Source organism: Argiope bruennichi, chromosome 7 (genome assembly GCF_947563725.1).
Source record: "Argiope bruennichi chromosome 7, qqArgBrue1.1, whole genome shotgun sequence".
In the NCBI taxonomy this organism is placed as follows: domain Eukaryota; kingdom Metazoa; phylum Arthropoda; class Arachnida; order Araneae; family Araneidae; genus Argiope; species Argiope bruennichi.
Genome location: NC_079157.1, coordinates 37,110,448 through 37,136,994, shown reverse-complemented (window position 1 = coordinate 37,136,994; position 26,547 = coordinate 37,110,448). Strand labels below are relative to the sequence as shown.

The window sequence follows — 26,547 nt, the reverse complement described above, 5'->3', positions numbered from 1 at the left end:
TTTTGAATGAATGATTTGACACAATAAGCAGCATTTATAATACAATAATTTCATTTAATTAGCGAAGTGTTGAATTAAGTGCAGTTGTAAAAACGCTGAATAAACCAATTAGATGAACATCGTACATCGATATGTTTACATTTCATTGCTGTTGGTTCATAATAAGTAATAAAAATGATTTCTGTGCCACATACGTTAGAGTTTTATATATACAGGATGATTCAAAATTAAAACACCCCTATTCTGAGCTCTCTGAAACAGTGAACTATTCAGTGTAAAGGCTCCAAAATTGGTGAACATGTTATTCAAGACATGGGGAAACAGATAACGCGGAAAAAATTTAATTCCAGAAACACCGATAGATGGCGCTCTACAAAAAAATTATGCTAAAAAGAATATTGCTAAAAGTATGCTTTTTTTTATTACTTTTGACTTTTTAGCATATTTTTTGTTGTACAGCGCCATTTATCGGTGTTTCTGGAGCTAACTTTTTTGGAGATTTTATACTGAGTTTTTCACTGTATAGAAGGCTCAGTGTAGGGGTGTTTTAATTTTGATCACCTTGTATATTGTGGCGGATTGGTATGCGCGAAGATACAACCTGGGACCTTGTGGTTCGCAGTCCAGTAACATGACCACATTACAAAAGCAATTGCTCGGATAGCGTAGATGTTAACTGGCTTATAAGCTATTCACCACAGACTCTCAATCCAGTGAGTCGAAAGTGAGACGAACGATATGGCTGTTGAGTGGTGACGTATTATTGCTGTTGAGTCTAATGCGCCTGTACCCGTTTGAGTAGTGCCAAGCGTTATGGCGAGCGTGTGTGGGTGAGTGGTTGCTGCGTCAAGCGAGTCTGACGCCTTTGGTTGCGGGTAGATGGCGCCACAACAGCTGTATGAAGGTTGAAGGTTCATCGTCCTAGGTAACCAATGTGGCGGATTGTGATGAGCGAGGATAGAACCTGGGACGTTGTGGTTCGCAGCCCAATAACACGACCATGATACAAAAGCAATTGCTAGGGTGGCGTAGATGTTAACTGACTTATAAGCTATTCACCACATTATATATAGATGATCTTAACGCCCTAATAAATTAATTTAAGTAGTCAGAGTTTAAAAAAGTGACTCATTAAACAGAATTGCTCTTGAAAGTACTGACCTACAGAAACCGCCAAATTCTTGATCGAGTGCTTCTTCTTCTTGAAGCTGAGGTCATTCAGGCTTTGAGTGTCATTGCAGCGCTGAACGATGAAAGCGATACGCACTTCTATTTCGCCACGTTCTTTTTCTTCGCTCTTCTCGCTTTTTCCCTTCAGAGGATACCACCTGAAAAATGACATCCATCACACTTACACATATGCATCATGAATACGATTTAATAAATATCAATACATTTTTGAATCAATATGCTAAAAAAAATCGCATACTGGCGAAAATGGTCTTCTTGCATACTCTTTAATAAACTTGTGATGCCGAGAATGCCTGACATGGCACCGCCGTACAATAATTACGAAATACTAACCTTTAGAATTAACATTTTTGCTAAACCTATCGTGTCATCCTTGGCGAATTATTGGACGGTTCATCCCTGGCACGCGTTAACAGCAGCCAGAAATCGAATTTATATTTTAGATATGTTTTTTCTCAACTGATTGAAACAAAAATTTGACACAAAGCTGCACTTGTAATCTCAAAATTCCATACCAAATGTGATATATTTAAGTCATTGCGTTTTTGAATGATCGCGTTTACATGTTTCTGAAAGTACAGACCGACAGACAGTAAACGCGTAGTTGTATCTGGCTCAAAATTTGTCAGGTGCTTACACTAAAGATGTTAAATCTGTGTACCGAATTTTATTCGTCTAGCTCTCTTCGTTTTGTAGTTATCGTATCAACTTATTTCAAACAGTTGGACCGACGGACTTCCTCCGAACACATTTTACTCAGAATCTGACTAAAATCTGTAAATTTGGTGTAAATATCGTATACCCAAATTTCATCCGTCTAGCTCAAAGCACTTTTGAGTTACCTTTGTCATAGATAGACAGAAGGGCATTTTTCAAAAATTGTTTTTCGAATTCAAGAAGGTCTAAAACGGAAAGATTCTTCAAAATCACGAGTTTGTTTAACGATTATTATACTTTCTCTATACTACGTATATGAGTAAGTAAATATATATATATATATATATATAAAATAGCGCTATAAATTTAGTAATTAGTAATTTGGGATAATAGATCAATATATAAAGTCATTTAAGATAAAATCGCCAAGTTGAATAAACATCGAGGATTTGATACTGTGGCAGATTGTTATGAGCAAGGATAGAACCTGGGATCTTATGGTTCGCAGCTGAGTAACATGACCACGATACAAAAGCAATTGCTCAGGTAGCGTAGCTGTTAATTGGCTTATAAGCTTTCACCACAGACTCTCCCTCCAGTGAGTCGGAGGTGAGACGAACGATATGGCTGTTGAGTGGTGATGTATTTATTAGCTGTTGAGTTTAATGTGCCTGTACCCATTTGAGTAGCGCCAAGCGTTATGGTGAGTGTGTGCGGGTGAGTGGTTGATGTTGCTGTTGCTGCGTCAAGTGAGTCTGAAGACTTTTAGTTTATTGCGTCAAGTGAATCTGACGATTTTGATTTGCTATGAGTAGATGGCGCCACAACAGCTGTAAGAAGGTCGAAGGTTCATCGTCCGAGGTCACCAATGTAAGGGATAGTTATGAGTGAGGATAGAACCTGGGACCTTATGGTTCGCAGCCGAGTAACATGACCACGATACAAAAGCAATTGCTCGGGTAGTGTAGCTGTTAACTGGCTTATAAGCTTTCACCACAATACTTTATCTGAATAAAGTCATTTCCGGGTACAAAATAAAAGTTTAGCAACAATACTTCAAAACATCTACCTTCAAGACTTTTCAGAACACTTTTTTTGTCCAAGATGAACACTAAAGTAGCATGAAACATTAAGTATAATTTATTATTTAACTTATTTCCTATTATTTAATGAGTTAAGCTTTCCAACGCAAGTTGATATTACACAAATAATCAGAAAATACACAATTTTCGTTTGTTGATTATACAATTGTAAAATTGTAACTCAAGTTTTATATATTTCTACGATCATTCAATCAATTTAAGATACATGACCAAGTTTAATTAAGTAACATGACTAATTATTTTAAAAAACACTCTAAAATAGTTATATTTTTAAATTTTTGCACAAAAATGATTGAGAAAGCATCTTTGAAACCAAAATATACCATTTAAATAACAAGGGTTTAAAAAATTAGAAAAAAAATCAGAGTAACTTCCCAAACAGAAACAAAATTCGCGTGATTTTATTCGGAGAACTGCTGAAAGATTAAAAATATTAAATTTAAAAAAAATCATATTTTCGCAAAAACACTTTTTAATCTAGTCTCCTACTTTAATTTCAGATAATATAATAATCTAGAATTCGACTACATAAGGGCGTAGATACTTATTGAATTATTTCTGTTCGAAAAAGCGATAAATCGAAGTGATAAGTAAAATCGAAAGTGAAATTAAAAATATTCAAGAGCAGATAGATGTGCTACGACTTCATTCCAAAAACTAATCAAATGTACAAGGGAGACTGAAAAATAACATCGCATTTCTTTAGTAATATATATATATATATATATATATATACAGGGTGTCCCAAAAAAATGTATACACACTTTAAATAATTGTATTATAATTCGAATAATTTTCAACATGTAAAAGATTCTACAAATATCATTCTATTGTCTTGTTATCGCTGATTGCATATATCTATTGTCTTGTTCTCAAACTGATGTCCGTTCTGCTCCAGACACTGCTGACAACGCGAAGTGATGGAATAGCACACATGATGGAACAATTCCCTTGGGATATTCGTACATTCATGTTCAATGTTTTCCCTCAATTGAACAACTGTTGCAGGTTTATGGACGTCCTGAACAGTTCCATCAGCTTCAAACTTATCTTTAATTCGAGTGATGGTAACTCGTGTAGGTGGTTCTTTGTTAAACTCCTTCTTAAATTGTCTTTGCACTTCTACTGCATTTTCATACTTCCAGTAGCATTTTAGAATAAATTTTCTTTCTTCAAATTTAAGTCTGTCTGCCATCACTCGGTTCAATGGGTTCAGTATGTAAAGAAAGAAGAAATAACTTAGTTATCAGCTGCTAAAATGTGTATACATTTTTTTGGGACACCCTGTATATATATATATATATATATATATATATATATATATATATATATATATATATATATATATATATATATATATATATATATATCGGAATCTCGTTTAACAAGCAAAAAAAAAAAGTGAAATATTTTTTATTTTTTTTCCATAGGATTAATGTAAAATAGGATAATACATTCCATTACCCCCCCCCACACACACAAAAAAAAAATTTAACCGTTTGCACTCGAATAAGTAATTTGATGCATAATTATTCACCTAATACAGAGGCTTGCTTATTCCTCTGAAAAATAAATACATTTAAGTAGAATTCTCCCGTTTAATTAATTTGTATCTTCTCACTACTCTGCAGGTATTTTTAACAATCGATATTAAATAAATAAATAAAACGTCAAAATGATGCACTGTCTTGAATGGTGAGTGAGAGTCAAACGTTACATTTATAAAAACAATTTATTATCTTCATTACAGACTTTTTTTATACAAGAAAATTGTCTAAAAGCAATTGTCTATGCCTGCGCCTCAAAAAGTAGCGAAAATGAGACGCAAAATTATCATTAAATGAATCTGTAGCGCGCACAACTGCTGCCTTATTAAGTGAATCTTCTCAACATACGACACGACTGTTTCCCATGTTTTTGGCAATTTCCGTATTCCTCAGGAAAGTTGATGCTATACCGAGGCAATTTTTTTCCAGCTCTCCTAACGAAATCTCTCTCAATACTTCTTGCTGAGACACAGAATACCAATGTCTACATTTCAAAAAGAAGCGGAAATGAGACAAAGCATTATCATTAAATGAATCTGTAGCGTGCACGGCTTCTGCCGTATTCAGGTATACCATACGACACGACAGTTTCCCAAGTTTTCGACAACTTCCGTATTTCTCTGGAAAGTTGATGCTATACTGCGGCAATTTTTTCCTGCACCCCTAACGAAATCCACCCCCCTCCTCCAATATTTTTTGCTATGACACAGAATGTAGCTGTTGCTAGGCTTATATTTGTACTCGCTTGTTACTGAAATACTTTTTCTTCATATTACATTGCAATGTAATAATTACGACACTTACTAAAGCATCTCGCATTTTTTTTTTACGCTTTAATTAACTGTATATATTACAGTTTCGTTTTCAATTTAAAAAAAAACATCAAACACAGATTGATAGCCGAGATGCAGGCAGGATTCTACATGTGACGTTAAGATGTCTCCTAATCACACATTTTGCGAAACATCTCTAATTACGGGAGTCGTTTATTTATTTCTTTTTTATCGTTATACGAATCATTCGTTATGAGAGATGCTCGTTAAGTAAGATTTGACTATATTTTATTCGCAAATGTAAAACGCAAAAGATTTTGTTCGCTTATGCTGAATCATTACTTTTCCAAAATTTGAATTTTAAAAAATCATGGGAAATATGCAACTTTTTTGGTTTATAGCATGACATTTCAAACAGGAATATTTTAGGAAAAAAAAAAAAAAAAAAAAAAAATTGCAAAAAAAGTGGAAATGGAATCTGTCTTTTACTTTAAGCAAAATCCCTTGCATAATTTTAGCGTACATAAATTCGAATAGTAAGACATTATTTTCTTCTTCAAATATGTATAAAAATAAAATGGAACTAACTGAACAGGATCAATCTAATTAGAACTATTTAGAAATTAACTTTTCTTTAATGTAAAATGAGAAATATCATTCGTAAACTGATAAATAAGAATGTTTGTTTCCAACACCAAGGGAAGGGCATATACAAATTTTTCTATACCAAAAATCACCCGTTTCATTCCTCGAATAACCGCAGAACAAAGATAACAAGCTCCAGTTTCAGTTAATCTCACAATTTTTCAAGGATAAACAAAACAGAAAAAGCTTACTTCGTGAAAGGGCGGTCGAAATTTTCTATCCCTCGCAAGGATATCGAAGTCTGGCCGAGGAACTCCTCCAAACCTAAAATGTTGCGGTGATAAACGGTAAGATGGACATCGGAATCTCTACCGATGAGAGTTCTGAAATAAGATAAATGATTAAAATCTGAAGCACGCATAGCAGACAAGAAGTAAAATGATTAGAAACCGAACCATAACATAACGCAATCGATGCTACAAACGAGATATCTCGTCTTCCAGAGATGTTTATGCTAGAATTTCAGTTCCATTTCCCTGAAATGTTGGTTAAGAACGTTAAATATCTAGTTTAGGTAATTTGAGCATGTTGATAGATGGGTATATGATGACCAGCAAGTTGGTATGTATTTAATTGTATGCATTTTCTTGATGTGTTTATTTTGTATTTTAATTTTTACAAATAAAAAGGGCAATCTAAACATTAAAAAAAAAAAAAAAAAAAAAAAAAAACGCTTAAGAATGCGTGATGGTGCCGCGAATATGCCCTAAACAGGTAGAAAGGGTTTTAAGGCAAATATTATCAAACATTTTACTTTTTTTATATGTTACAAATTTTATTTTTATTATTATTAATATTCAGGTATATGCACCCTAGTAGCGCATTCAATTTTCAATTAAGTATAACTCACACAATTTTAAAGATAGTGTACGAGGTTTTTCTTGTAATGATGTTGTTGTAATAATAATAATAATAATAATAAAAAGGTTTTGATTTTTTTTTTTTTTTTTGTAATGATATAAAAAAAAATTAAAGCTTTCTAACTGACTAAATATGTCTAGAGGAGTCGTACAAAAATTTAAAAAGTGCAACTTTTGGAAAATTAACAGGAAAATGTTTTTTATTAACATGGTCTTATTTCGCCCCTTATTTTGAAGTAATTTGCAATTTACATTGCTCACTTATCTCTAATAGGTAAATATTTTTTATAACTTAAATTTTAGGGTAACCCTTGCAATTAACCCTTTAAAGGGCCATTTTTTTCTAGTCATATTATGAAAAAAATATTTTTAGGCTTGAAACTAGAATAAGAAAAGGGATTCATTTAGCTTATTAGATAAATTTAATTTGATTAATAAATTTGGTTAATTAATAATTAAGTAACACATCAAGACACATCATTTTGTGTAAAATAAAGAACTGAAACATCTAAGTTTCTGTCTGTCTAAAAAAATTTGTCAGAACTTATGCCAACCTACATAATTTCATACAAAGATTGATAAATTTGGTGGGAAGCATACTTCCCACATCCCTAGAAAGTGTTAAACAAGTATTACTAAAAGTACAATAATTTTAAAGTTTTAAAATGATGTACAAAGTAGTTCTGGTGAATAATATTTGTTTTCTGCCGTTGTCCCAATTAAATGACAGACTATTTCAATTTTTCATTGATTAAATCTAATTAAAATTTTATAAAATACTTTAAAAAAAAGGAAACATCTCCATTTTTAAAGTATATCTGCGTGAAATTTGATAGCTTTAGATCAAATGGTTTGTCTTGAAAAAGGACATGTATTTTCCTTTATTGTTAGTAAAGATGGTATCAATAGGTAAAAAGATTAAAGAAGCAATAATTTGAGAATGAATGTTGTACATGTTTGGGATTGCTGTCATTTCCGGATACAAAAATGTGATCCAAAGAAAATGTATGAATACTATATGCTTTAGAACAATAAATAATTTATGTTTAAACTATATAAAAACATTATTATTATTTTATGTTTCAGTAAGCATGATTTTGACTATACTAACTAAACTGATATTCATTTTTCCCAATTCCAGATGAATTCTATTCATCATCTATTATCAGTCTCCAGTTTAAATATTAACTTACTCCATAAATATTTGTCTATTTTACGTTATAATATGCTTCTACTGATAATTTTAATACCATTAAAAGCGCTAATGAGAAATTTCGATTAAAATCTAAAGACGGCGATTTATGAAAATTTAGATCTTTCACGCTGATTATTTGCGACGGCCAAGCATTCGCATGTTTCGAGCACCCTCTGAAATAATATCGACAAATTTCTTAATAAATCCGCCTTTCACTTCAAATCTATATTCATTTTTCATCCCTTCCATATAATTATTGAGAAAGCATCTAACTATGGGCTTCCAACCATATGTTACCTAATATAAAATTGCCCGTGTCTTATTAATAAAATATATATCAGGCATTTCAAATCTAATAGTGCGCGTGGGTGCTAGATAATTTATAGAAGAAACTCAAAAATTTAAAATTTCTATAAAATAGTATGCCTATTATCAGATTCGGCACATCATAATACAAAGTATTGTACGATATTTGCCTGATACTTTTCGATATTCTTAATGTCGTACAATGAAAGGACTGCAAAATTTCAGGTGGCCTTTTGTACTAATATAGAATAGTGTCACGAAGACAAATAAGACCTAGAAACATTTTTTAGAAACACTGAGATTTACAAAATTCTGACAATAAATTGCTGGGTTGATAATAGAGAGGTTTTATGCTTATACAAAAACTGATCAAAGGAGAGAACAGAGAAAATCCGTTTCTACTTACAAGTCACACTCCTCGTACCATTCCGGATCGGTGGATTTCTCTTGAACCGTCGTTTGGAACTTCTCCTTCCCCATCTGAATGAGAACGAAGGCATCGTTGGTACCTGCAGCAAAAGACAATCCGTTACACCATACATAACAAAAATTTAGAATTATAAATCTACTTGTTTTCTTTTAACAATTTTCTACTTAAAGAAAATTCTTCTAAAATGGAATAGCTTCCCTCAATCTTCAAGGTCGGTCATTCACGATTATTTCAAGCCAGCACCAATGGAGTGGAAGCATTCTATGCTATTTTATTTTCTAATTCATCCATTTAAGTCGGCCATTCAAGGATTATCAATTTAACGGTAATACTCCATGTCGTTTCACATTTCAGCCCATCCATTTTAAGCATTCATTCACGATCACTCTATGCCATTGCATCCACAATGGCACGATCACTCTATGCCATTGTGGGCTACAACTTTCCAAAATCTATGCCATTGCTAATGTATAGATAATATTCCACGTCATTCCATGCTTTAGACCAACCATTTAAGATCAATAATTCAAGAGCATTCTTCACCATACAAATCCATCTATTTCCAAAAGTTTTGATCCTCTATTTCTCCCCACGCCTTCGTCGATTTCCCTAAAAACGTCTTGCTAAAGAACTGTTTCTTTCGTTTCATATTCAAAAAAAGGGCGGAACATTCCAGGTCTCCTCCCCCTTCCCAACACATGATAACTATTCCTGTCTCATTTCTATTTGGAATGAGCCGGTCGATCCCATTTCAAATGATATAAAGATGGAAGTAAGAATGCGTAGAATATCTGACCTTCAGCTCCACGCCACACCTATTTTGACCGGTTTTCATTTTAGCGATGGTTTTGGCGTCGGGATAGGATTTGCGTAGCGTGAAATGCTCACGAATGGTCGGCTTCATACAAATGCATATTGTCACTAAACGTACGGTAATCATTGTTAGTAATCAATTTAGCTGAAAGGATTGGAAATAAACCCTCTCATACCTAAGATCATTCGAGTTCAGTTACCTCAGAATATTAGAAAGGCCTAGTTTTTCTTTCAAATATAAGGAAAATTCTCTTCTCATCTCGAAAGAGATGATAGCTCACCTTCTAAATGGGTTGATTAAAATAATAATAATAATAATAAAGGCTTCGTTTAGCTGAAGGCTAGTAAGCAAATGTAGTTCGGGCAGGCTTTGAATTTTTAGCAAACCAACTTGCTTCCTCTCCCCCCCCCCAAAAAAAAAACTCATTTGTGTGTCTCTAATGAACAAAGAACTCGGGTATTCAATCAATTACATTTAACGAAAGCTTGAGGAAATTTGTAGTGCCATCTCGGGCACTTACAATAGTTTCGTTGAATGGACGCTTGGGGCCTTTCAGTATTGACAGAGTTAAGGTTAGAAATCAATTACTGAAATAAAATAACCAAAAAGAAATCAAATTTAATTGCTTAGAACAAGTAATTGTTCAAGATTTTCCAAGATACTTCCATAACTGGACGTGTCCTTCGTGACCTTCGTGACAGTAAAAACATTTAATATTTCGAAGAAAGATAAGGTTTTTAATACACAAAAACATGACAATTCTTTGACATTCTTTAAATATTGCACTCAGCAAATGGAGTCATTTTTTTAACCTAGAGTGTGCTTTTTTTTTCTTTTTAAATAAACAAATATTTAAAATGAATATTAAAATTCTATATTCATTGTTAAAAGAAAATGACCATCAAACTTAAAATGACAGGAATTGTTAGACTGGGCTTTGAAATATGCTAGATTATAATAATGGTAAGAAGTCCAACAAAGAGATTTATAACAAAAGATTTATAATGTTATATCGCATTGCTATGTTTTTCACACTGCAAGTTGACCACGTTCCTTACGAATCTTGAACCAAAACATGTTATTATCGAGAAATCAGGAAATAGCTGAGAGGAATTACCAGAGCGGTTGGGTCACTTATTATCTAAGTCTCTATTAATGGCCACCATTTTGCAACGGAATGCTGCCCAAGTTCAGCGGCTGTTTCTTTCAGTAACAAATACTTCCAGATGTAAACAAGGAAAGGGAGTTTTAGCAGCATTTTAATAAATAAATTTCAATTCAATTAAAATGATAAAATTTTCTGAATGGATTACGGAAAGCAAGGAATGGGGTAGTTGAAAAATATCCATAAAAATTAAAAATAAATTTTAAAAAGTCTGAGACAATAAGGCTGTAAATTATAAAAATTATCAAACAAAAAACCAAGTCAGGAAAAGTTAAAGTATAAGTAAAATATTTTCAAATTACTCTTGATATTTGTTCTTTGTAGCCAAAGTAACCATAGAAAACATTTAACTTAAATATCCAACTCGAGATTATTATCCTAGAAGACATTAAGAATCTAAAATCCGTTCCATCAAGAATTATCTTTGTGTCTGATCATCTTATATGCGTAATAAAAGATGTAATAAAGAGTTCATTTTTATTTAAAATTAAGGACTACGTTGAAAAGCCGATTTTTTGTGAAATATGATTTTAGAAAAAATATTACTTTTAATGCTTAAACAGGTTCTTTTCATTTTAAAAAATTTATTTCATTTTCTATGTCTATTTTTTGAGAAGTTACATTCATTTTTATAATCGCATTTTCATACGCTTTAATGCTGTTTTTAGATGCAATTTTCTCAAATACAGAATATGATAGAATTTTCTTACGGGAAAACTTCATATATTAAAATCTAATGCATATTTTATGTTCAAATTTGGTATAATGATTTTTCAATATGCTCTCCATTTCCTGAACTTGAGAATAAGTGATCTATTCATTTAAAAATATTTTACGATTACTTAAATGCTTCAAAATGTGAAAAAAAAATGAAAATTTCATATTATTTATCAGTCGAACGCCAGTATTTAAGGAATGAATAAAAATACAGCTTATTTTTTTAGCTAAGGAACTAGATAACATATTCCTTATGTTAATTATCTGCAAAATTTTACGCAAATCATTTGATAAATCTCTAAAATAGAAGATTTTTGTTTTATATCTCTTTTTTGCCCCCCCCCTCAACTGTCCTTTCCCCCAATTTTTTTTTTTTTTTAAAACTTTTGGGAATTAACTGGTATATTTTGGTTTCATAGATGCTTTTTCAATCTTTTTTATACAAATATTTTTTAAAATATAGCAGTTTTAGAACGCTTTTCAAAAAATTCACCTGAATGTAGTCACATGTCTTAACTACTTTAACTGTTTTTTGATAAATTAATCGAATATCTTTTTAAAAAAATATTATCTAATTATTTGCACGTTAAGTAAAGAATATTGAATCGAAAATTGGGATAAATCCTATACATTTTTTTCTTAATCTTTTTTTTCTTTTCAATCCAGTACGAACAGTCGGAAAGAGAGATTGCAATGGTTAATCAGTTATGTCTGATTAACTTAATTCAACAGTTTTAAGGAATTCAGATTAACTGAGTAAACGCATCCGTTGTCGATCATGCGCAAGTGCTTGATGGTTAGCACTGATTATTTACGTTAGCATGTCGCCAACAGTGAACGGGTTAAATTACAATCAACCGAATCTCATTGATAAAGCTGAATTTGTACACATCAGGCATCATTTTTCACAATGATGGATTTTTACAATGAAAAAATATAAAGTGTTTCAAAAGATCATTTACAACTTTAAGAGTAGATCAACAAATTATGTTTGCTTTCTCGATTGCGAAGCATACAGAGAGAAAGTATTGCAATAATCAAAACATTTGAATTCGAGATTTTGACAAATCTCCACATTTCAGACTTCCCAGAGTTCGAAGGTTACGCTAGTTATATTAACATCCCGTTTTAAAGCAACACTAGGGCTATTTAGGGACGGACATCATTTTGAACCGAGATGACAAGGACGATACCTGAGCAGGCACCCCCCCCTTTCCAAATTTCTACACCACACCAGGGGGGGGGGGACGTTTGGCCCCGACGGATTTAACGTGCACCAGACTCGCTTACACGACGGTTCTTTGGTGGAATCGGGTCTCGAACCTCAAAATCTCCGGTTCCGAAACCAAGACCTTACCATTAGGCCCAACGCGATGTTTCAGAAATATAGCAAATTAGGTAAATTGGATTTGTTAAATTTTAGCAAATATAATCGTCTTTATTTTTTATTTCGTTAATAAAATAAACAACTTTATTCTTTTATGAAAGTACGACTGTGAGTTATGAAAATGCAATACTCCCATCCAGACAAGTCATTTAGTATAGACATTTTCTGAGCGTTGCTTAGTTAACCCTTTAAAGGGCCATTTTTTTTAGTCATATTATGTTAAAATATTTTTAGGCTGGAAATTAGAATAAGAAAAGGGATTCATTTAGCTTATTAGATAAATTTAATTTGATTCATTAATTAATTTGGTTAATTAATAATTAAGTAACGAATCAAGACACATCATTTTTGTGTAAGATAAAGAACTGAAGCATCTAAGTTTCTGTCTTTCTAAAGAAATTTGTCAGAACTTATGGCAGCCTACATAATTTCATACAAAGATTGATAAATTTGGTGGGAAGCATACTTCCCACGGCCCTAGAAAGGGTTAAAAAATATCTTTAGCAAAAAAACATTTGAGTAGCTAAAATATATTTTCTTACATTTTTGTATTCATTTAAATCTAAAACAATATTTTAAGCCACTTCATAAATAAAATGCATGGACAGCAATCAATCCATTCAAAGAATCCATCTCTTGCGTTAAAATTATTAAGATCACGTTTCAATCCACAAAATATTTGATGCCTGGATTTAAAAAAAAACACCCTCAATCTATAATTTACTGCCTATAAAATAAGAAGAATCTTTCATTTCCCAGCTAAAACTACTTACTTTTACCCACTTTTCAGGAATCAAAAGGCACAATAAATCAGTTCCGAAAATTCGTTTCAGACGACTTCCTGGGCGGATTATCAAGTAATTTTGAGCAAACTTTTTTCCGATTTTCTTAGTAAATGTTATTCGACGAAATGCATAAAATGAGCTCCACGTTTTTTGCTCGTATAGAGTTTTCATAAAAGAAATGTAAAAGCATCTATCAGATACTTGATGGAATTCGAATGTTCGAAATGTTGCGCGATTTACCGGACTTCAATTATTCCATTTTCAATTCAATCATTATTAATTTTTTTATCTCTATATCAAATCTAATTTTCAATTCAACCTATTCACTTTAATTAATTCTCATTTTACTTGGGAAGTCATATCAGTGACTCTCCGACCCGCTCGAAGGCACATGGATAATAAATACTGAATGACCGGACTGCCGCAACAGCAACGCCGGCGGGAACTGTGGTCGAGTCCTAAGGGCCATCACCGGCCACGATATAACCCTTCCCTAAGGAAGTACGTCTCGTCATCGATGGGAGGAGCCTCATTTCGGGAGGATATTTCACTTGGGAAGATTACGGTTTAAGCAAACAGTACATAATTCATTGGAATTAATATTCTTAAAACTAGGTTTACGGACATTTCTTGTATACCTATCTCTATTTGACGGATGAACGAATACATATATTTAAAGAAAAAACAACCACTTAGAAAGCAATATAACTAATACTGACAATGTTTTTCAAAATTTTATTTCCTCAAGTTAATAAATTTATATTAACTGCCTCCTCCATATTTAGATTATAAAGAAGGTTATTTATTTATTTATTTTGTCAAAATAGTATAAAATTGAATTTTACAATAATATTACAAATTTAAAAAAAAGTATTTTATTTTTCTATACACGAACTAATAACAGCTACAACTTTCAACATGTTTTCGCATTCTGACACAATTCACATTCTGCGTTCCGTTCTTTCTACCGTTGCTTATCGGGCTTGTCTCATTTGAAATAACGGGATCTAGGAAGCTCACTGCAGACTGGAGAGTGAAATTAAGCAGAGAGAAAATCTATCCTTGCCTTAATGCTTAAGAATAAAATTATGAAACCATGGATCGTCATGGAGGGTTTGGATGATGTATATGCACGTATAGTGAGGTGTTTACACTGAGTTGTATTAATTGGTGAAAAAAACTCAGTTTTTAACCCTTTGACTATTATAGCCACATATATGCGTCCAGCAAAAACCATCGGTGTGGCTTATGGGCGCATATGCACGTCTGGCGCAAGCCAACAGCTCAGTCCACAACGATCGTTACTGTCGGCAGTAAGCTTCTAGAGCGAAGCGCTTCGTCTTTATGCAGTTAAGAGTCATTTGGTTGATGCAACTGAACTATCACATACAGACAAGAAAACAAAATTGAAATTCTGTTCGAGTGTCTTAAGAGTTGAATGAACGAGGCAGTGAAATGTCACATAATAAAATGAATGCAAAACATTTAATTAGAGCATGAAATGTTTTTTTTTTTCAATGCAAATACAATTTTTTTTTTAAGAACTACTCGAGAGCGAATTTATTCTTTAAACAAAACAGAAAAATCTCTCCTATGGGAAACAATATGTAAAAATTATAAACAATATGTAAATTAAAAAACACACTCTTAACTTAAAGAGTGAACTTTTGCATAAAATGCTATTTAACGACTTTCGCAAAGGAAAAAAAATTGCGTGTATTTTTTTTAATTCAAAATATATGATCGTTCATTAATGATTTATACTTTAAAGACTTATTTAGCGCAAGAAAATTCATAAAAATCGCAAATAATTGGTTTCATTTTATGCAAAATTAACTATAGCAAAACTACTAAACACAAAATTTCAGTATAAAAAATTTTTTATCAAGTTTCTCATCACTGAATATTTACTATTCTTAAAATTGAATGCATAAGTGCGCATGTCTATTGGCACTCAGAATTTTAGAATTACCAAATTTGGTACAGATATAACTTTTGTAAGCAAAAAGCTAAGGATTTTTCGAAATGTTCAAAGATTAAAAATCGACGGAAGTATGGTACACCTTCGACAATAACTCAAAGATACATTACCGATGGATAACGATTTTTATTCCATCTTAAATACCAAAAATTAGTATTGTAACACTCTCTAATAATGCCAGTGTGCCAACCAAGCGCCAACTTCCTCACCAATTCAAAGTACGGCAGTACGCTGCTAACTGTGATGCAAGACTGTGAGTCTGTAAACCTACCGACCTCGAGAATTAATTATGTTCAAGCTGTAAATTTAAGTATTGGCTAAATGTAGAATTGTTATTGTGTAATTATCAGTGCACTGCATAGTATAATTTGTTGCTATTAAATTCTTTTAAATTATTAGAGCCCGTTTTCATGCATTGTTCTTACATCATTTTAATAAAAACAGTTTATTTTTCGATCGTTATTCCTCTTTAACATATTTTTAATATTAATTCCATTTTTTTATGCAAAAATGCTTTTCTTTGTTATAATAAAATTCAATCGGTAACCAATGTTATTAATTAAATTAATTAATACAATTAATCATCCAATTATGATTTTTATTTTCTAAAATTAAACTTACGATAGAAAATTTCACTTACGATTTCATTACACTAAACACTTTTGACAACCAGTTCGATTATCTAGCATAGTGATTACAGACTTCAATTAACTCGCTGATAATACATGGTATCTTCGACAGAGTATTTTAAAATTTTAAATTAATACAGAAATTTAAGTAGCGCTTCTTCACTAGTTTCACACTTGATTTGTTAATTGTGCACATGAGCCTTTGTAATGGATTCACATATCAAAATCATAAGAAAATTGCTTTGTCAGAAGTTTAACTGCAGTTTTTTCTTTCCACATTAAAACAACGGTAGTGGTCTCCGCAAAACTTTCTCGCATACTCTCAAATAAATGTACTTATGCATTATTAACCAAACATCAACGGCGAATAAAGTTATAAAAGAACCTATTAGCATGCGATCTTTGGCGATAAATGGTTGGGATGCTGTTAATACACAAGAATCAGAGAACCGAATGTATATTTTGGGCGTCTTTTTTTCCGATGATCAAATATGGCACATAACTACAGTTGTAGTCACAAGAACATGTGCCAAATTTCACTATGTTAACCATAGCGTTTCTGAGTTATTGCGTTTAAATGTGAAAGTACAAACAGAGAGACAGTCAATCTTTATGTGGATTTAATTTTAAATTAGATAAAAATCTACACTTTAGATGCTAAAACTACGAAACAAATTTCATTTATGTAAGTAGTTTTAATATTTAATTGTCGCCTTTATACGTGTACGAATGAACAGATCGACAGACGGTCAACCCATTGGCAGATTGAGTCTCAAATCTAATACATATCTACACTGTAGAAGTTAAATCTCTGTACTAAATTTTATCCCTATAGCTCCCTTCATGTTGTTATTCTGTTCATTCATATTCAGATATTAATACAGACAGATTTCCTCTGAATAGATTTCGTTTAAAATTTGACAGAAATTTAAAATTTGGAGTAGAACATACATCAAATTGCACTCAAGATCCGCCAAAATATAATTTTTCATGATTATAATACTTTATCTCTATATACTTCGCATAAGAGGAAGTAAAAAAAAAACTAAGATAGAACCAGCGACGGCGGTCTTCCCAAACTTTCTCGCATACTCTTTGATACAATTGTCGTGATAGAGAGAGCCTTGTATGGCAGTGGCATATATTAGTTATGAAATATTAACTTTTGGTGTGAATTTACCATTTTTACTGAATCTATGGTGTCATCTTTGGCGAGCTATTTGGCGATTAATCCCTGGCATGCGGTTAATAGCATCCGAAAATCCAATTTGTGCTTTAGACACATTTTTCTCAACCGATTGAAACAAAATTTGACACAAAACTGTACTTGTCATCACAAAATTCCGCACTAAATTTGATATTTAAAAAAATTGAATTTGAATTTAATTTAATAAAATTTGAATCCTCTAATTTAATTTAATAAAATTTTAATTTCATAAAAATTTGAATTTTTATTTTTATATGTTTTTGAGAGTACAGACCAAAAGACAATCAATCCGTTGTTAGTTTTGGCTCAAAATTTCACAGGGGTCTATACTATATATGCTACATCTGCGTACCGAATTTTCTCTATGTGCCTTTCTTCGTTTTGCAATTATTGTGTTAACCCTTTAAAGGGCCATTTTTTTCTAGTCATATTATGTTAAAATATTTTGAGGCTTGAAATTAGAATAAGAAAAGGGATTCATTTAGCTTATTAGATAAATTTAATTTGATTAATTCATTAATTTGTTTAATTAATAATTAAGTACAAATCAAGACACATCATTCTGTGTGAGAAAAAGAACTGAAGTATCTTAGTTTCTGTTTTACTAAAAAAATTTGTCAGAACTTATGCCAACCTACATAATTGCATACAAAGATTGATAAATTTGGTGGCAAGCATACTTCCCACGGCCCTAGAAAGGGTTAAATAATATTCGAACGGCCGGATAGATTTTATTCTCCATTTGATAGAAATCTGCTAATTCGGTTTAAAGACAATATATCAAATTTCAACCAACTAGATCAAAGTGTTTTCGAGTAATCTTTGTCACAGACAGACAGGCATTTTCCAAAAAATGTGTTTTTCTATTTTAGGGAGCTCTAAAACACGGAGATTTGTCAAAATCTCGAGTTCGAATTTTCTGACGAATTTTATACTTTCTCTATACTACAAATACGAGAAAGTAAAAACCCTGTTTAATTTTAATTCATTTATTTATTTGTATATTGTCCGAAAGCAGGCTTTTAATGAAGGTTTTATATTTTTAAACGAATACCGTTAAGATTTTATTTTAGAAACTATTAAGACGTTTTGATATTTTGTCCATTTTTAAATAATGCTAATCTCCCATGTTTTCAATTTTTTTTTTCATCGTTTTCGCCGCTCATTCAAGTTATATCACTTCCAGAAAGAGGCATCAGACTACATTCGACATTATACGGACAAGTGCATTTAGTAACAGGAAAGGAGACATGAAACATAGAGCAGAGTGCGAAGAGATAGCAAATTTGTATTAAATATGACTGCGTTGATGTTCCCTAATTTATCAAAATAAACTCGTCTGATAATCCGCGGCACTTACTTCACACCCGCCATCTCGTGAAGGACAAGCAATAACTAATCTTGCATTCCCTGAAAAGGTGAAAATGTCTCCAACAAAGAACGTCTCTTAAATTTTCTTTTAAGCTGACTTATACAAGACAAGCACAATTCGGAAGTTCTCTAGCTGTTAAGTAAAATTCTATTCATATCCTTTTAACAAGCGAACTTTTCTTGCAACATCAGATAATTCCTCACAGATAAAAAAAAAAATAGAGTTCCAATGTCCAAATGTAAATGTTTACACCAAGAACTTATCATTAAATCAACAACAGCAAGCGCTTTTTAATGTAGAAGTAATCCAGGGGGATTTGTAGATAAAGTGACCACTACGAATTCAGCCAAATGCTATTTAAAAAAAATCAAAAACACATGCTTCCTTGTCTGAAAACTCTGGTAAGATGATTAAAATCCAAATTTGACTTTTTTTACTGTACACAGTATGAAGAAAGTATAATAATCGTCAAAAAATTGGAACAGGAGATATTAACGAATCTCCACGTTTTAGACCCCCCCCCCCGAATTCGAAAAACACATTTTTAGAAAATGATCGTCTGGGTTTAGTTTAGTTTAGTTATATTAACGTCCCGTTTAAAGCAACACTAGGGCTGTTTTGGGACGAACCTTGTAATTTTGAACCACGGTCAGATGACGAAATGACCGTCTGGGACAAAGATAACTAAAAAAACGTTTTCAGATAGAATGTTGAAATTTGATATCTTTACACCAAATTTGCAGATTTCTATCAAATTTTGAGTAAAATCCATTCAGAGGACGTCCATCTGTTCGGCTATTCGATTATAAGCTAACAAGATAAAGGCAGCATGAAGAGAACTAGATAAATAAAATTTGGTACACAGATTTAATATTCATAGTAGGGTTTATACAAAAACCGACTTCTAGAAAAACCGGTTTCCGAATTCCATATTTCCAAAAAAACCGGTTTTAGCCGGTTTTCGAATTTTTATCAAAAAAGATAAAATAGGGAAAAATATTTTCTCTAAGTTATATAAAATAACAAAAACGAAATCAATATCAAATTCAATAAAATTAAAGATTACATATACATATTATTTACACAAAATAGCGAAAACTTAAACAAAAAATTTTGAATAATATTTATATTGTTTTCACTAATTTTAATTTTTCCTAAGAAAATAGGATTTAAAAAACATAAAATATCGACTGAACGGAGGCTAAGTTTTAAAGCTAATTTTGGACACAATATTGCCTGAAATTGAAAATACTCGTTCACTAATTACTGAGCTTGGTTTTATAGTTTTCATGGCATCAAATAACAAATCGAAGATTTTTGTTCTTTTATTCTTTGCCTCAAATAATGAAAATTCAGCTTTCAGTGTCTCTGGATTTGCAAGTTTTTTTTTTTTTTTTTTTTAGGGTCTTCAAGAAATTTATGAATTGATTTTCTATGGCTTCTTTTAAAAAAGCATTATTCTGACGAGTAGTTTCTTCGATTTGCTCTTCATCAGAATCGGTTTCCACGTAAGAATTTGAAAATAATCTAGACAATATCTTTCCAGATAACTTAATAATTTCGGTTTTTGAAAATAAAGAAAGTATACTACATTTCTTCGCTGAACTAGAAGTGTGCGAATACAGCAAAAGAGTCGTTAATTCTACTTTCTTGAATTCTTTCTTCTGAAGAATGATAACTTCAAACTTATTTCAGTGTTCAAATTTTTTAGTTCATTTAACAGAAATTCAAATATACCTGCACTTGTTAATAAATTCGCATCTCGTAGCCTTAAGCCCCCAGCTGCTAGACAAATCGGTGCCAACTGATATTTTTTTTTGAAGAATTGAAATATCCATACGTTCCGGAAAACCGGTTTTATTACTTTAAAAACCGGTTTTCGAATGTGACAAATTTACTTTTAAAAAACCGGGTTTTTTTTAAACCGGGTTTGAAAACCGTCAAACCTTAATTCATAGTAAAGACACCAATCAAAATTTGAGCTAAATCCAAAAATTGATTGACCGTCTGTTAGTCCATACTTTCAGAAACATGTACACGGGATCATTTAAAAGTGCAGTGATTTAAATATATCACATTATATATGGTTTTTTGTGATTAAAAATGTAATTTTGTATCAATTTTTTGTTTCAATAGGTTTTGTTTCAATTCTAAAATATAATTTCGATTTTTTGATATTAAGAACAGTATGCCAGGGATTAAATGTCAAATAACTCGCCAAGGATGGCATGACAGATTCAGTAAAAATACTAAATTCACGCCAAAAAATAAATATTATATGGCAATACCATGTAAGGCGTTCTCTGGCATAAAAAGTTGGTCTGCGAGAAAGTTTTGGAAAGACCACTCCCGCTAGTTATACATATCAACTAATATAAGCATTTTGAATTCAAAGCATCTATTGTTCAAATGTCAGCCAATCAAATCCCTAAGCATCATAAGTTGCTTCTGAGAAAAAATAAAGATTTTTTCCTATTAAAATATGAATTACATCCAAGAATTTAGATAAAAAAACGTCATTTTCTTTTATAAAGTATGCACCCCACCTCAATCCCCGTCAAAATAGGAAGCTCCTAACGAAATATATTGCAATGGTTTCTGAATGTGTGAGTGCTTCAGAGAAACACAACCTGGTCTATACGAGCAAGAATGCTGAACAGGAAGTTTTGAATTATCCGCTATTTCCAGTTCCGCTCAGGCCATATCAAGTACATATTGTTTTGGAAACAATAGGCTGTTTTAAGAACATCAGTTATGTGCGTTTTGTTCTCGATTGCTAGACTGAAATTGAAAAATGTTAAAATTAGAAGGTCACACAAAAGAGAATAATATTTCAAAGTCGTAAAATTGGCCATTCAGAATGCACATGGGGGGGGGGGGGGAGTTCCTTGTTTTTTTCACAAAAACTTAACTTTCGATCATTTAAGTACGAAGAAAAGGCTTTCAACTTTTGTCACTTTTCCTAAGAAACAAATGATAAAAGATAAGAAAATTGATTTGCAACTGTAATGTAATATTTCCCATGAAAACCACATTGCTAAGAATTGCAATCGAGTTCAACGACTGAAACTGCAATTTATTTTTACTTTAACTTCTCAACCCTCCCCCCCCCTTCAAATAAACACTTTTCTTTGTTGATTTTATTTTAAATGAAATCAACCGTACATAAGTTTGGCGGAAATCGATTTTGAATTAGATGGGTTAAAGTTATAGTGGTGCAAATCACATTTTCTTTCATCATTTTTTCGCCCGGAATTTAAAGTCTTGTAAAAGTATGTATTAACTGGAACAGAAATCTAGCAATATTATCACTTAAAGTTATTTTCGCTCCAAATTCAACATAGGATTTGAATTCAATTAAATTTAGTAAAAGGTATTGCCTATGGCTAAGTACTATTACCATACTTAATACTAAATAAGTATTAAGTATAATAATTAATTTTGCATATTTGAAAATGTGCATTTACCTCGATATATCATTTAAAAATCAAAGTTTTTATTTGCTATACGTATATTCCTCATATGTGTGACGTGATTACGGTATGTTGTCACGAAATACCTTATGTCGCAAGTGTATGATTGTTAACATACTCACAAAATACCATATGCCGCTAGAGCAAGTAACATGTGATCGTTGTGCACAGTCACAAAATGTCACATGTCCCTAGAACAAGTAACATGTGATAGCTGTGCGTAGTCGCAAAATGCCACATGACACTAGTCAAGTGGCATGTGAGTGTTGTGCATAGTCACAAAATGCCGTATGACGCTAGATCAAGTGACATGCGATAGTTGCGCTTAGTCACAAAATTTCATATGAAGCTTTAGCAAGTGATGTGTGATTATTTTATGTTGTCACAAACTGCCATATTTCATTAGCGTATGTAACAGCAATATGTTATGACAAACTTCAATTTGTATATGACATGTGATTCTTGAATGTTGTTACAAAATGCCATATGTTCTAAAGCGTGGATCATAAAACTGCTGTATGATGTCACAAAATGCTGCATGTCGTTCATGGTTTTAGAAGTTACATTAAGTTACATATCTTTCTTTTATTATGTCTAATTTCCGATATAATATTATATTTAACGGCGAAGAGAAGTTTTTCTTCTTCTTTGGATTCTAGAAAAATTACCAACAAAAACTCGAAGCTGATATTTTATTTTATTTTTAATTTATTTTTTATACATTATTCTGAGGACTACAATATATTCTTTAAATACACCATACACAAGAGAAAAAAAATATTTTGATTTTTAATGTAGCTCAGGAGTGACTTTCATTTACAAACTCTATCTTCAACGTTGCGACTGAAAGGTACGTTGGCACTTTCTTTTCGAAACTGGTAAGGTCAGAGTAAATATCAATTCTTAAAAAAAGGGATAGAAAAAAACCCGCCAGAAAATACTAGTAGTAAAAAAAAAAAAAGCGAACAAAACGCTCCATTAAAGAGTTCACACGGAAATCAACAGTTACATCTTCCCAGGTCAGTTGTTCGTAATGGTTTACACTCCACCCGAGCAACATTTTCAGGCTTAAATAGCGAGCATTAAGAAGAGACAAGAAACAATTCTTACCTTTCCTGCCTTTATTCTGGAGATTGCGAGCTCGCTGAACTGAAAAGGAAAGAAAAGAGAAAATAATTATCACAAATCATGAAGATAACATTATGCATCAGAAATCAAATAAAATGCTTTTTGGCTCTTCCCCCCTTCCATTAAAAAAAATGAAACAATGGTGCGAACCTTCAAGCGGGAGACGAAACTTGAAGAGTAATTCTATAAGAAAAAGAATGCGAAACGCTCCGGGTGATGTTGCCACGCATCATTAGGTATCCAATTATGAACAAAACATGTCTTACACACGCTTGATATTAATTCCAGGAGCGAAACAATGATAACACGTTAGATGCTGTTTTCCTAAAAAGAACTCCTCACTTTGCCATGGTGGGTGAGTCTTCTTCAAAGGTTCGACAAAAAGCCTACAGCGACAGGACTTGGATATTCATATTTGCGAGACATTAGTGTAGTCATTTTGTTGGGGTTGGCGCACGAAGTGTTGTGAGAACATGCATCTTTGTGCAACGATGTGTCATTACAAATCCATCAAAATTCTTCTCCCGCTGAATTATCATGTATCAGGAGAATGCATTGGAGTAGTGCTTCCATTATGGACATTTTTTGAAAGATTAAACTTTTTGAAAGCCAGAAATATGATAACATTCATAATAGATAGATTCGTACAATTGGTTTTTGATTAAACTGATTTATGAAATTAAAAAATTTGGAATATCACTATTCAGTTTATTTAAAACCTACTAGTTATTCGAAATAAAAAATATTTTCAAATCTAAATATTAACAATAATTTAAACTTAATAATAAAAAATGAAATCTACTACTGCAATTTTTAAATTATCATATGAGAACATTATTATTTTTTTTTTTTCATGCTCTTACGTGGTCATGTGGTATCAACTCGACAGAAAAACATCATGCTCTCACGTGACTCATCTTTCGCAATCGCCAACATTAAAAAAAGCGACAGTTTTTTTGATAATCTCAAAATAAATCGAGTTCTAAAATATCTTTTTCGAGGCCAGAATTTTTATTTTTTTTTCCCTTGCAAAACCATTAAAGCGGTTTGTAACAATCATATAACTATCATTTTTGGCGAGTTATTTGGCGATTCATTCTAGGAGTGCGGTTCATTGTATCCGAAAATGAAATTTGTGTTTTAGATGTATTTTTTCAAACCGATTCAAACAAAAATTGGACACAAATCTACACTAACAGTTACAAAATCTCACACCAATTTTGATGCATTTAAAATAAGTCTGAGTTTTTGAGTTATCGCGTTTACATGGTTTTAAAAGTAGAAACCGACAGACAATCAACTCCTTGTCGGATTTGGCCCAAAATTTGAAAGGAGTCTAAACTACAAGTGTTAATTATGTGCATCAAATTTTATCTATCTAGCTCTCTACGTTTTGTCGTTATTATGTTAAATTATATTCGAACAGATAAACTTCCTCTGAGGGGATTTTGCTCAAAATTTGGTGTAAAGACCGCGCACCAAATGTCACCTGTCAAGATCAAATCGTTTTTGAGTTATTTTTTATCAAAGACAAACGGATGGAGTGCTATTTTCCAAAACTGGGTAATCAGACAGGCAGGAAAAAGAAAATGAATGATTAGATGGATTTAACAGGGCATTTCTAATTTTCAACTCCTTTCCGCGTATTGAAAATGGTGCCCAATTTTGTTCCATTTTCTACAGGTAGCCGTAAAATAGCTTTCCCTGTTTAGAGGATTTTGCAACTAAAACTAATGAACGAAATGAAACTAAATTTAATGAACTGACTGTGAAAAATGTAAGGAAATAAATTCTATAATACAAAAAATCGCCAAAGCAATACCTTGCACTTAAAACAGCACACTGAAAATATTTTATGAGGGTAAAAGAACTTATTGTTGATGTAAAAAAGTATATTTTTGTGGGTTTCATTATGCATATCATTCATCTCACTATGGGTACATTCAACCATTAGAAAGATTAATGAAATTTTGTATAATCCATTTCCCGTGCTTCGTTTATAATTCTTGACCAGGTTTTCGCTCAGACAAAATTCTACAACATTTTTGTTATTATTTTTTTTTTCAACTGCAGAATTCATTTCCCCATATTTTCCATACTGTAAATATCAATTCCGATTTCTCTTCGTTCAGTAGTTTAAATTGTAGATATCATTAAAAAGGGAAAGGTATTTTATAGAAACCCAACACTTTCAAATAGGTAACTCATAATAAATAATAATAAGTTAATTATTCATAAAAGCTGTTTCTAAAAAAAAATTATTCCCACTATTTATTTTTTTATTGCAAATCACCCTCCAACTATATTATTGCTTCGCTTACAAAAAAAAAAAAAAAAAAAAAAAAACTTTTATTTACTGATTTTTTTATTTTATCCAATATAGTTTCAACTATGCCCCCCCCCTTTGTTCTTTCCAGACAACGCTCCAATCGCACGCCCGAATTCCAGAACGCACCGAATTTAGAAATCCTGTCACTTTAATCATGTACCAAATTGGAACACAATAAAATTCATTTTTCTCCCGCAATATTGTGGGAAAATAGTACAAATTCCCGGCACACGATCATCCGCATGCCCGTGTCCGAACACAAGGTACACTGGCATTCCAATTTCAAAAAACCTTAGGCGCAACACGAAAACAAGGGAAAGCGAACTGGAATCGAACTAATCACGCGAATGTCGGCCTTGAGAGAGTGCGCAGAGAACACATGATCGAAGAAAATACACGAAAAGCACGAAGGCGAGGTCAAGAGCGGCTTGTCATCGAATCCAAGCGGATATGTCCTAACCAAATCCCATAAAAAAAATAAAAAATAGATAAAGAAAAAAGCATTTTTTTTAAAGATTTTTTTTCCCCTACCACCAGTTTTACCTTACCGTATATGAAATATACAAGGAGAAAGTACTGTAATTGTCAATAAATTCCGACGTCAGATTTGAGACAGTGAAGGTCTGTTCAGATTTAAAGGACACTCTTTCCAAGAGTAGTAACATATATATATTCTATTATTTTCGTGTTTGTACATAAACACTTATTTGTTTTTGTATTTTTATTTTCATTTTTGTATTTGTCCTATTCTTTTATATATATAATGATATTTTAACTCTAATTTCAATTTAATTAATTTCCAAAGTTTTATTTTAATTTAGCCCATATCAAGTTCATTCTCTTATTTCTTGAT

At 32.0% G+C, this 26,547-nt stretch overlaps 1 protein-coding gene across 1 annotated transcript in view; it reads right to left on the bottom strand.

Annotated features, from left to right (window-relative positions):
• LOC129975867 (rab11 family-interacting protein 1-like) overlaps positions 1-26,547 on the bottom strand; it is an 88,070-nt gene that overhangs the window by 14,728 nt on the left and 46,795 nt on the right. Inside the window, exons 2-5 of the mRNA XM_056089122.1 lie at positions 23,348-23,386; positions 8,684-8,786; positions 6,108-6,239; positions 1,162-1,328 (exon numbers count right to left, since the gene is read on the bottom strand). Coding sequence (XP_055945097.1) covers positions 1,162-1,328; positions 6,108-6,239; positions 8,684-8,786; positions 23,348-23,386 — 441 coding nt within the window. The remainder of the gene's footprint in view (positions 1-1,161; positions 1,329-6,107; positions 6,240-8,683; positions 8,787-23,347; positions 23,387-26,547) is intronic.